Here is a 12,505-nt window from a genome sequence, read left to right as displayed (position 1 = left end):
TACATTAGAATATTCAAAGATGGAGGAAAAAATCCATTAAAATTTGGTTGCAATCACTTAAATGGCTACAATGATTCATCATCTAAATTATGTTCTCAATTAGGAGTCTAATTTCTAGGGTTTTTTTCTTTTTCATATTCTTGGCTGATCAGGTACACATGGCTCCTGATGTCTTCTAGATATTCTGGACACTGTCTATGCAACACACAGAGAAGCTATTTTTGGATGATTAATCTCAGTTTGTTCTCATCCTACACATTTGTATGAAGCAGAAAATATACACAATCAAGGACTTGCAAGCTTTGTCTTCTAATAGAAGAGAGTTTGTTTCTTACAGTAGAAGGACCTCTAAGAATAAAAACAGAGTAACAACACTTCACATACCACATTCAAAGAAAGAAAGTTTTCAAAATCCATGCTATGGGAGATACGATTTGCCACTTACATCTGTTATCATTTTCCCTCTGGTCTTGTTTCTTTCCCTGTGGTTAGCTCGTTTCTGTTTCTGCTGCAAAACTCGGTCCCTGGTGGTGCGGTATTCCAGAGCAAATTCACTAATAATTTTGCAGAACTTATTGATGTTGACTTCACGTATTGCGTAGGGAGGATGGCCCATAAATAACAAAAATGAGTGAAACCTGGAAAATAATGAGTTTATAAATGTAAAGGGAAAAAAATCTTTATTGATGGTCTCTGGGAAAAAAAATCAACAACCCTATATTCACTGAATCCATTTATTACTCTTATTATTACTATATATTAGCTCCCATCATTTCCTTTGTGCTACAGAATTTTCATGGATGCTTTGCATAACATTGGTATGTTTTGTAATTAAAACCATGAAAGTCTAGCCTATGATAACTTCATCCCAGTCTACTTTCCCAGGCTGATGTAGGAGATAAGATGTTTATGGAACTCCATCACTTTATATGAGTAATTTGGCACATGAATGACCAATTTCATTTCAGTTATAGAAAAAATATTTATTAAGTTTCAATTCTATTTATTTATATTAAGCAACTTCAAAGAGTCTGTTAGGATGTTGGGCAAAGTCTAGACAAGAAGAATGCAGATTTACAGGCTAGCAAACAGAAGAAGGAAAGAATTTCTGGTTCACAAAACTGACCATAAAATTATATTATCTACCAAGTACGTTAGTTTGGGACACTCAATTCAGAGTTTTACTGCTTCTGTGGCATTCAGAGCTTTTGCACTATTTGCAATTTTTACTGTTGCTTCTATACTGCATGATTTACAGCAGCACACTGAATGTGTAAAAATGTATGGGAATTCCTTTTAACTGCATCTCCATCCCTGAGGACAAACAGTCTTCCCAATCCTGGAAAGATGCAAGTATATCAAAACATTTTTAAGAACTATAGTAGCAGTTGCAAGATACCAGAGGAGAAAGTTGATATTTTTCTTACTTGTACAGTGCATATGATAAACACAACAGGAAACTAATGAATTCACTCCCCTTCCACTGCAGTTGGGATTTCTGCTTACTTATGGCACAAACCCTAAGTCATTACAAAAACAAAAGAAGAGCTGAATCAACTCCTCAAGTGTATACCCACAAATCTGGGATCATTTGAAATCCAGTTCTTAATTTTGACCACAGCAATTTGGAAATTATCCAGAAGCTGGAAAATCTCTCACAATCTCATGAAACACAACTGCAAATCCTTAGGAGAGGAATCTTAATTCTGCCTTCAGCTGTATAAGCATAAAACACATAGTTGTAGATCTTGCAAATAGGAGTGGTGCTGCCTACAAAAGAACTCATTGTACAAGACTGGTTTCAGCTTCTGCCTATGACAAATCTTCAATAAAACTTCATTTTTTTGCTACAGTCTGTTCTTGTTTATCAGACAGTAAGCCAAGTCCCCTTAAAAAAAATCCAGGGGCAAATAGAAAATCTCTCAATTTAGCTATAAAGCTGCTAGCTTTTGGGGACTAGGAGGCAAAAGACCCAGTTATTGTACCTTGGGAATAAATGATGGCCTGGATGATTGCTTTTTCTAGTCAAAAATATAGACATTTCTGGATTGGGGATCTTTCTTCAATGGAGACTATAACAAAGTATGCACCACATACAACCTGGCAACATTCCTTGCAGGAATGGGCATTAAATGCTTATAAAACACATATTTATGATGTCATAACTTATAACTTTATCAAGTAATTTACTATCAAGGTATTGCTGTCACCAACATAATTCTGTACCTGTTAATTATTCTTCTATGAACAATCTTTAGGATTATGATTCTTTCTGCACAATCTTTAAGAAACTCAGACATTTTTTGCTTTAGACTTGGCTTCATTTCATGCTTTGCTATAGCCTTAAGGTGATCCCATGATGCTTTGCACCGTCTTTCCATCTGACACAAGTTTTCCTGGAGTTGTTCAAAGTCAACCTGAAAAAAGAGAAAGGAAAAGAAAACGTAACAGTTGAAGTGAAAACACTGCAGTTGTATACTTGGATATCCGAATAATGCAATCCCTGTGTATGAAAGGGTCAAGGTAGTGGCAGCACAACACCAATTCACATTATTAATTATTACTAAAACAATTAAAATAGCTTTGTCTATCACACCACATCTAGGCATGTAATGTTAGTAAAGAAAACTGAAAACAAAGAAATACCCATACACATACATTTGGTTTTATTCTTGGAGGCCTAACAACTAAAGAAGGGACAATAAAATATTGTGATGTGTTTTTTCCCTTGCTAATAACTTCGAGTCTGCACCAAGCAACTGCATGACAGTTCTTTCTGAGGTAATACAAAACTTTCTCTTTTTCTTAATCCTTTTCTCTACTACTCAAAGCTTTTTATACCCTGTTTACTGCTCACTGTTGTACCTTGCCAATAATTCTCCATTTTAGGAAGCACTTGGATCTATTCCCTAGTCATGCACTGACTTGTTAATAGATGATCTAGTTCTAATCACAAAATTCATGGGCCAGAATTTTTTAAAGCTGTATCGAAAGTATGTGTTATTTAGTGATCTCAGCACTAACTTTCATCCCTTGATATACAATACGAATTTACTGGCTTGTAACAAGATCATGTAACGACTCTGAAAGTCTCTCAACACAGTTAAAATAAATGATTGCACCTTACAGTAACATTCATCAGGATAGAAGCCAACACATTCCACAGAAGGAGAGTGAGAGCTTCTCCTTTATTCATAAACCAAAAAAGGTGTTCAAGTTGAGATACTCTACAGAAGACACTCAGGATGTGTTGCTAACAACTCAACAAAGTGCATCAATGACCCCACAGCACACAACAGATGAGCAAAAATAAAACTACCCAACGTGTTCTGGAATTCTGAAGAAAGGAAAAAATTATTTTATAATACCACTTCACAGTTCAGATGAGCGCAAGCTATAAAATACAGACTTAGCTCTCAGATTCTAAACACATCAGTGCTTGGGATGTTACAGTCTCCTACTCCAGTTAATTCCTTAATGCTAAATGAAAACCAGTGTCAGGGGCAGGTTTTATTTCATTCTTAGCTGTGTGCAGCATCCACTGCTGAGACCTATATTGAGGATAGCCATAAGAAATGCATTATTATTAAAAAGCTCCTGGTATTGGTTTGATTTGTTTTTGCTGTGATTTATAAAGTGATGAATTTTTCCTCTTCACAAGGAAATAAAAACATCCTTTGATCCACTCTGCTATTCAGAAAAGCCCTGCAGGCGGAGCAGCTGTGGGGTATTTGCTTTCCTTATATCCATATCAATGCATATGTTTAAAAAAAACCCCGTCCTTTCCAGGTCAGTATTTTCACTGTTGATGATAAACACATTGCTGCTCTCCACAGATGGTATATCTAAAACACACGTGGGGAAAAATACTAGCATTCCTGTTAAGGAAAATTCAAGATGTAGGTCTTCTTAGTAAGACTTATCCAACTTGGTTGAGGAAGCCTCTCTGCCTCTGCAGCTGAGAAATTTAAATTCATGACATTTTATGACAGAATGAGTTTTAATCTATCAAAAAGCTCTGAGGTTCAGACCTGTAGGAGTTCAAGAAACATCTTTAGAGAACAACAAATCTGTGGGGAATGTGGTGAATTCCTGGCCCCTTGAAATCTGCCAAAAGTCAGCACATTCACAAGAGTGGGAAGTTCCAGCAGGGACGGGGGATGGCAGGTTGGGCTAAGGGACACTCACGAGTTTCTTGAGCACAAACAAAAATTCAGGCCTCTAGGGAAGTCCTAAGGAGACTGCAATAAGGTGAATGCCACCTGAACTCTCCTGGAATAAACCTCTGTGGAGCACGGATGTGCTCAAGCAGAAGTTGTAAACTCCTGGAAGGAGTAAAGCAGGAACTCCAATATAGGATAATGTACCTGTGTATTCCCACAGGCAAACTGTGCAGTGCCTGAAAGACTGTGCCAAACCTTCATGAAATCTCTTTCTGCCAGCCCTCTAGTGTTTGCTTGTGGACAGAAAGGAGTATACTTGCATAAAAATATCCTCCTGTGAAATATTAAGGTTCCAATTTTCCTCAGGGACAATAAGGTACCCCACCTGATACTTTGTGAAATGCTATTTCACCAGTGCCAATTTTGTGTGTAGACACAGAATCCATTACATTTCAGTCTGCTCCAGGTCTGTGGTTCTGCTTAGGGTGTTATATACAAATATAACACCCGAAGAGTGATGGGAAATCCCAACTACAAGAGATCACCAACTACATGTTCATAAGATAAGGAGAACAAAAACTTGTGTGGAGTAATAATGACAATTAATAAATATATTATGCATAAAGAAAACATTAAAAGGCATATATAATATCATACTACTTCTTTCCCAGTTCATGCAGCATTGCCAAAGGAGCATGGATTGCACCTTCTGATTTATGTGCTTATTTCCAGCACTTTACTAAAAGAATTAATGATATGTAACAGTAGAGAAACATGCTTCCTCTTTTTTGTCCTTTCTTTCTTGAAAGGAAAGATGCACCAATTCTTGCCTGCAGCTGGACGGTCATGCCAGGACTGAGAAGGAATTCAGATGAGTTGTGGCTCCAGGAGAGCTCAGCGTAGGAGGTACTCAGGCAAGAACTGCTGTGGCATTATTTTATAACTGTGTTCCACTGAATAAAAGGAAGCAGTAATCTGAAATAGTCACTACAGCTTTCTTGCTGGACAGTAGCATACAGATGTTGTATCTGGCCCAAGGATTTGGAAACATATATTATTCTTCTTCCTCTTCCTCCTCCTCTTCTTCCTCCATATGTGTGCAAAACACATGCAGCTTGCTGGTCCTGCTTACTGTTACCTTCTGCTAAAATTTTTAAAATGAATACTTGTTTTTTTCTGCAGGAAAAAGAATGAGTGGTCTTAGACTGTTATGAAAAATAAGAATGTTCTTTCTTTCAAGCACTACAAAATGTTTATTTTAATTTGTAAACCAATTTAGAAAAAGCAACTTTCTAAACGGTTCTGGGATATATTTGATATGTTCCTCCTTTCTCCTGCCAGGTTCCTCTCCATTCACAATCACACTAGTTAAAAAATAGTCAGAATATCTGTAGCTGTAAAATCTCTTGCTAGGCCCACTATTCAGTCTTCTGAGAAGTGCCTTTGTAGACACTGTTGCATCAGAGTGGAGTAGCCAGAGACAGTATATGCAAAACAGGATGTAAAGACTAATTTATGTGACAAAAGCCCTGCAGAGTCAGCCTCAGCAAATCACTGCCCTGATTCACTAATGGACAACTTCAGAATTAAAAATCTATTTTTCAGTTTAACACACCACCATATTTTGCACAAATGACTCAGACCAAAGAATAAAACCTTCCAACCACATGCCAGAAACAACAGCATTCACTTTAATCACTTTATATCGCTATTTACTGCTCGCTACCATAGAAGCAGATGACTTTGCCATAAGCAACAAAAATAAAAAGAATTCTACCAAGTTTCTCATTCCACTGGGCTGAGAATTCAGTACCTCATGACAGACCTACTGCCTAAACAGCTTCTGTTCTCACTGGTTTTCACCAGACTCAAAAACTGCCACCACCATCAAACAGCTCAGTGTTTACTTCCCTGCTCATTCAGGTTCCCTGAACACTGGTCCTTACAAGGCCTATTCTTTTCAAGTTCGACTCCATCCCATATCAGATGCCATGTATTAAAGTTTAAAACTTTCTCATTCATGAAATACTAGACCATGCTCCAATCATTCAGGCAGGACATGGATCAGGGAGCCTTTCTGGTCTTTGGGCTGGGATGTTATTTGTCTGTGTGGCCACAAATACCTCCTGGCAACACAGGAATTGCACACTTTATTATTTGCTGTGAGAGAGGAATGGCTGCTTTGAGGAAACACTGGGAATTAAATGCAGTAGCTCAAACCTAAAGTGCCTTCCACTACACATTCCCCAGGGCAGCATATACCACTCCAGGTATGCACTGCCATGCACCACAAACAACTGCAGCCACTGTGAGATAAGAGGTCATTTTTCTTCAGCATTCCCTTAGCTGGAATGTGCTTTACAAACACGTTTCCTCTTCCAGCTAAATCTCCTCTAGTCTTTGAGCTAAGCTCCCCCACTACTGCAAGTACAACACCATCCTAAAGTCAGATGCTGCACCTAAATACACTCACATTTCCTGCCTCCTATGTTAACATTCAGCTCCTTAACAGGGTCAAAGATGTCACAACTGGATTGAAGCAAAAAACCCCCAAACAACTAAATGAATGGAAACTGATGAAACACTTTTCAAAATCACTGTATCCAAAGTTTTGTTCTGAAGGCCACTGAATAACTTATTACATGGCCTCAGCACGCTTGTGTAAGATTTCTATTGCTTGATACTCTATTGCTTATTGCTATAGCTTGTTTCTTTTAGTGGTGAACATATAAAATCCAGTTATTTTCTAAGGAAGACCTGGATCACTGCATTTTTATCTTAGTCACAAGGTGCATTAAAAAAAAAGATTGTTGCTTTCACAATGACAGATGTTGCCTCAAATTCACAATAAAATGACAACTATTTTATTGTACCTCATAGAAAGATGTACATAACCACACACAAGTTTTCTCTTTTCAAAGTTCAAGACAGTTTCTGCAGCAGACCACAGTCTAGTCTGAGCTGTTTATAATGTAGGGTCAGACCGTTCATTCTCACATTATTACAGGGATGCGTTCTGGCAGGGAACATGAAATCTTCCTCTTTTCCTGAGTTGGTTCAGTGCCAAAGGAAATTCTGAGAATTGCTCCTTGCAAACACACTGTCATCTGAGAGCAGCAACCTTCTGTGGCATGTGTTCAAAACTCTGTCTCCTCTAATATTTCCAGACTGGCTTCCTTCACCAAGTGTCACAAGAATTGTCCCAAGACCACCGTTAGTCCGACTTGCACACTGTGGGCATGCATTTTAAGCAAGATAGATGCCAGCTCTCAAAAGCAAGCAACACATAAAGAAGGTTCTGCCCAGTTATTTCTAATTCTGGGGTAAGAGGTGGTATCCTGCAAAAATAACTTTAGAAATGAGAACATCTGAATCAACCCACTAATGAAAAATTAAAGGACAGAGGTGGCAGAGGTGCTTAGTGAGGTATGACCAGAGGAGTCTGCCCAATTATATACACACCTCTACTGCATTTTACTTCATTAAACAATATCCTAACTACATGGGATCTTTTTGCAGATGCTGTATGGTAGTTCCCACAATCTGGGACAAAGGGCAGCAACACCACACAGTGGTGACATAGGTTCCTTCAGATGGTGTTATGTCACCTGCAACAATTCCTGCAGTCTTTTCACCTGGAATGTTACCATCAGGCACATGTGCTGAACTTCATCTGCTCTCTTTGAGACAGAACCTCAGAGTCTCAGTTACCATGGAAGCTCCTTCCCCCTCGCTCCAGTATGCCCTGCAGCCAACAGGACTTGCCCTTCCCTGCTCTGCTTTCACCTCTGCTCTTGCAAGCCCGTGCCAGGATTTGGGGCAGCTGCTGGCATCACAAGGAATGACTGCAAGAAACCTTGCAGTCCTGGACTTCTTTTTTTTCCATGGAAAATAATTTGACTTTTGGCATTTATTTTCATTTGAAATAATGTAGGGGAAACATACTTGAATGATAACTTCACACAAATACTTTCTGTCAAGCGGGACATGAGAAACCCCACTGAAAGAATACAGGAGGCAGCATGACCTTCCCTACCTTTTTTTTCTTTTTTTTTATCCTTTCTCTGCTTTCCAGTGTATCAGGCAGAAGCTACAGCATGTCAAATGGCACTTCTGTTCCAGCCAGCTCCTTTCTCCTCATGCCTCCCTGCCAAGTTCCTCGGAGGGCAGGCAGCTGCAGGCTTCCTTCTCCCCTGCATACACCTTAGTATCATCCTAAGTTCTTTCCCATCAGCAATCCTTGCCCCCTGCCATGTTGCTAACATTTCCTAATTCTTACTTTTAAAAGCTGCCTGCTTCTCCACTGCCTAGTTGCTGCAAGGGTCCTGTGCCCAAGTGTCTTGCTGCAGGGGTTAAAAACCAGACATAAGTTCAACATCTTGTAAGAAGATTAAAATCAGGGGAAGAAAATGACATTTTCTCTATGGAACTGACCAGCTTTCAGATGCACAGAGGAAATATTTAGGGGTTAGAGAGAGAAGATGAACATTTTTAATTTTTTATTCACTAACAGAGAAGACACTGGGGCTGAGGCAACCCCTCCTTAAGGAAATTTCTAGGAACAAAACTGAGTTTAACTGCAGAAATCTGAGGGTCCACTTCAGAATTAGGTACATCAGTTCTGGTACAACTTCAGTGAAAAAAACAACTTAAAATATGTAAGAAAGTAAAAAGGACAAGTGATTTTAATCATGAGTTACTAAATAATCAGTGCTGTCCATGATTTTATAAATGCTTTTATTTATCTAGAATTCTCTTTTTTCTTTAATTTTTTCACTTGTGTCTGTTTTTTTTGGTGCCATTTATGACTTCAGTCCTTCAGTAAAAAGCCAGAAGTTTTGGAATAACGATACCATTTTGTTTCTGGTCTTTCTAACTCCTTTTTGGTGAGGCAGCTTGTTTTCTTTATGTTTTTGGTTTTTTTTAATGAACTAAGGCTCAGGAAATTCTTATATGATGCGCATTTCAGGGGAAGGGGCATCTCTGTTTATCTATAGGATGGAAATTGTTTAGCCTTTGTGGTTTCTGAAAGATGTTTGTAGGCAAAACGGAGCTCAAAATACAGCTTAATCCACAGTGAAATATTAGTTCTCCTTTCCTGTCAGCTTTCCTAAACCAAGATTTCGCCTTGTCTGTGAACATTCCCTTGAAGAAGGCAGCTTGGATGGCTTCCACATCCTAACTCTTTGATTTGTGGCAGCTACGATCAAGTGGGACTAGAGCTTGTTACAGTAATCCATCAGCGGTTTAACACATGCAGGAACATCCCAAGGAGGGAGACCTTGGGCGACACGGGGAAGGTTAAGGCTGTAATTTCTCTTAATGTGATTTTGTCTGGCCTTTTTAGATTTTTGTCCGCTTTGGGCAGGGCCACTGGAGCAGCAAACCACAGACTGAAAGACTGTGCTCAATTTTGCACGCTCTTAGACCTAAATTCTTTTCTTAAGTGACAGCAGTAGGTTAAGCTTTCTTCCACTTTCTATGACTGAAAAATAGAAGATCCACTTGAGATTACACCATAAGGATTTTGGACAACAAAGGCTCTTCTCTTCTGTGGTAATTTTTCTTTTTAGTGATTAACTTGATCCCAATCTAAGAAAAAAGTGAAATAACTTCTTAACAAAGAGAAGAAGCAGGAAATGAGAAACCAATATACCTAAATGCTAAGACAGTAAGAATCACTCAAATTAAAAACAAAAACAAAAACATAAGAGAAAGTTAGAATCTTCCAAACATGAGAAACCAAACTCACTGGAGGCAATAAACCAGAGCTTAAACATAGGCTGTACAAGAGGAAAACTAGGAGAAAAGAGATGGAATCTAAAGAGAAAATATTTAAGGATATAAAACAAAAGCCACAAATTCCTTTATGGTATCAAAAAAAAAAAGAAAATATGTAGGAGGTCCTGGATCAGTGGGGATGAAAGAAACTGAGGAAGACAAAAATTAGAGAACGGAAGCAAGATGACTTCTTTTCATCCAACTTCACCACAGAGGATGTTGGGGAAAAACCTACTCTGGTCCTCCTTTCATTTTTCTGTATTATATTTTTAATAGATGTGAACTAATAGCAAGGTTTGAAACCTTACTAGCAGAAACACATGTTGGAGAGAGATGATATCTTGCAAAGCAGTAAACAAGTAGAATACAGTAATTCTGACATCAATTAAAATAAAGAAATTGAGCTGCTGGCTAAAATGAGTATGAATATGTATGAAACTGTACTTGGTAACTTAGAGAATCAGAGGATAGCAAAAATTTCACCTATCCCTAGAAAAGCAGCAAAGTTAATGCAGAGGTCCAGGTTTTATTACTGTATCTGGTAACTTGGCTGAAAGGATGAGTGACAGGAAACTTAATACATCAAAAACCCCACTATATTCTGAATGTTTATAAAATAGTGAATAGATAAGAGTAGGTAAAGAAAATTGCATTTCAAAATCTTTTCAAGAGCCTCATGGGAGGCCACCTATGAAGTGTGAGGTTAAGAGGGCAAAAGAAAAGAAGGGATACACATTGATTCTCATTTGTTAACAGGGTTAACAGCAGGTGTCTCATGGTTTGTCCTTCGTATTTCAAAATTATCTGGAAACAAGGAAGCACATCCAGAGGGTAAAATCTACAGATGGCAGGAAATTACTCAGATTAGTCCTGACTGAAGATTATTAGGGGTTTGAGAGATAAGCAGTAAATCTTCTTCAGCAGATCATGGTCACTGCAATGAAGTGCACAGTGCACTGCAGCATCTGACTCCTTTGAGAGCTCTGAATGCTCCATCAGCTCAGGAGACTGCCTGGATGTCCTTGTGAACTGCCCTGGGACAACAGGTGTCCGAAGGGTAGCAGCAGTCAAAGAACACAAAGAAAACCTCAGGACACCTAACAAAAAGTAGCAGAAGCAGAATGGACAAACACAGTAAGATGTAACATTGATTAGGAGAGGCTGGACTACTGTGCTTACTATTGTTTAACACATTCCAAAAAAGTAAGATGGAGGAAAAGTGTGGAAATGGTCTCATAAAAAAAAGATGTAGGAGAATCATTTCAGACTTAGACAGGGATCTGAGCAGCCTAGTTTAATTTGGTCTTCCATTGAAAAGGCTGATGGATCATATGACCTTCAGAGATCCTTTCCAACCTAAGTTATTCTGTTACATAAAGAGAAAAAAATATTTTGACTGTTCAGTATATTCAGATGTAAATCCTGAAATTGGCAAATTGAACAGCAGAAAAAATTAGATTATGAATTCATTGTTGCAAGAACTGCAGCAGGAGCCAAAATAAGATTTCATTTTTGCAGTTTAAAAAAAATTGTATTATACAGGGTTGTTCGCCCCCACCTCCTCCACCTCCTCCCCCAACATCCAAATAAGGTGGCCTTTGGAAAAGATATTATTCCTCTGTTTGATGCCCATAATGAGAATGGCCCATGAAATAACATTTTTCTAGGAAAACTCTTTCATCCCCATAGAAACTTCTTGTGCTCTTCTGTCAAGCAGCTGGTACTGGCCACTGTCTAATCAGGGACACTGGACTAGATGGATACTATAATTATCTGCTGTAATTATGACCAGTTCCACATGAGACATGACTCTTGAACAGAATTTTTATTTTTGCTATCTCCCATGTTTACTCCAGTGATCAAGTAATGTACTGTTCTTAAGGGTTATTCATGAAATCTCACACTCCAAGAGATTCAAGAGTGATTTTACAGTGTTTCTATCATACCTACTGGCAGCAGTAATAAATAATCTCCATGCCACATTGAGCCACTGACCAGATCTATGCATTAACCAGGGAATTACAATTTTTTGACAAGAGGTTCTGCCACAAGTTTCCTTTATTTCTATTTATGTTCCCTAACTCCTAACCATGAACATTATTTTCAAGAGGAGGACTGAAAAGGAGTACTAAAATGCAGAAAACTTTACTTTGGGGGTGACAGAGCACTGGAACAGGCTGCCCAGAGAGGCTGTGGAGTTCCCTCCTCTGGAGATACTCAAGACCTCTCTGGACTTGTTCTTCTGCAAGCTGCTCTAGGTGAACCTCCTTTAGCAAGGTGTTGGACTAAGCGACATGCTGTGGTCCTGTCCAACCCCAACCATTCTGTGATTCTGTGAGTTAAACCAAGTATTTCAAGGACACTTTAATTCTGGAAACAATTTTATTAGTAAAAAATTGATTCCTTCCATTGGATTTAAAATACAGTCAGGCATCTGCCTTAAAAAAAGAGATTCCCCCAAACCATGGAATAAATGTATTTGAAGATACTGGTCAAATAAAGTTTTAACCTGAAAATAGTTACTAATAGTTATATATATCAATAATGTACATTAACATTAA

General features: G+C 38.4%; 1 protein-coding gene across 8 annotated transcripts in view; it reads right to left on the bottom strand.

The window, feature by feature from the left end:
* FHOD3 (formin homology 2 domain containing 3) overlaps positions 1-12,505 on the bottom strand; it is a 378,731-nt gene that overhangs the window by 29,764 nt on the left and 336,462 nt on the right. For 7 of the 8 annotated variants that reach the window (XM_069004140.1, XM_069004132.1, XM_069004133.1 and 4 more), the window contains 2 exons: positions 2,227-2,417; positions 446-638 (listed from right to left, as the gene is read on the bottom strand). In XM_069004140.1, coding sequence (XP_068860241.1) covers positions 446-638; positions 2,227-2,417 — 384 coding nt within the window. Of the gene's footprint in view, positions 1-269; positions 349-445; positions 639-2,226; positions 2,418-12,505 lie in introns of those variants that run through there. The other variant, XM_069004136.1, reaches the window with a different exon arrangement.

The sequence above is a fragment of the Aphelocoma coerulescens genome, chromosome 2 (genome assembly GCF_041296385.1).
Source record: "Aphelocoma coerulescens isolate FSJ_1873_10779 chromosome 2, UR_Acoe_1.0, whole genome shotgun sequence".
Classification (NCBI taxonomy): domain Eukaryota; kingdom Metazoa; phylum Chordata; class Aves; order Passeriformes; family Corvidae; genus Aphelocoma; species Aphelocoma coerulescens.
This window is presented reverse-complemented; position numbering and strand designations above follow the sequence as displayed.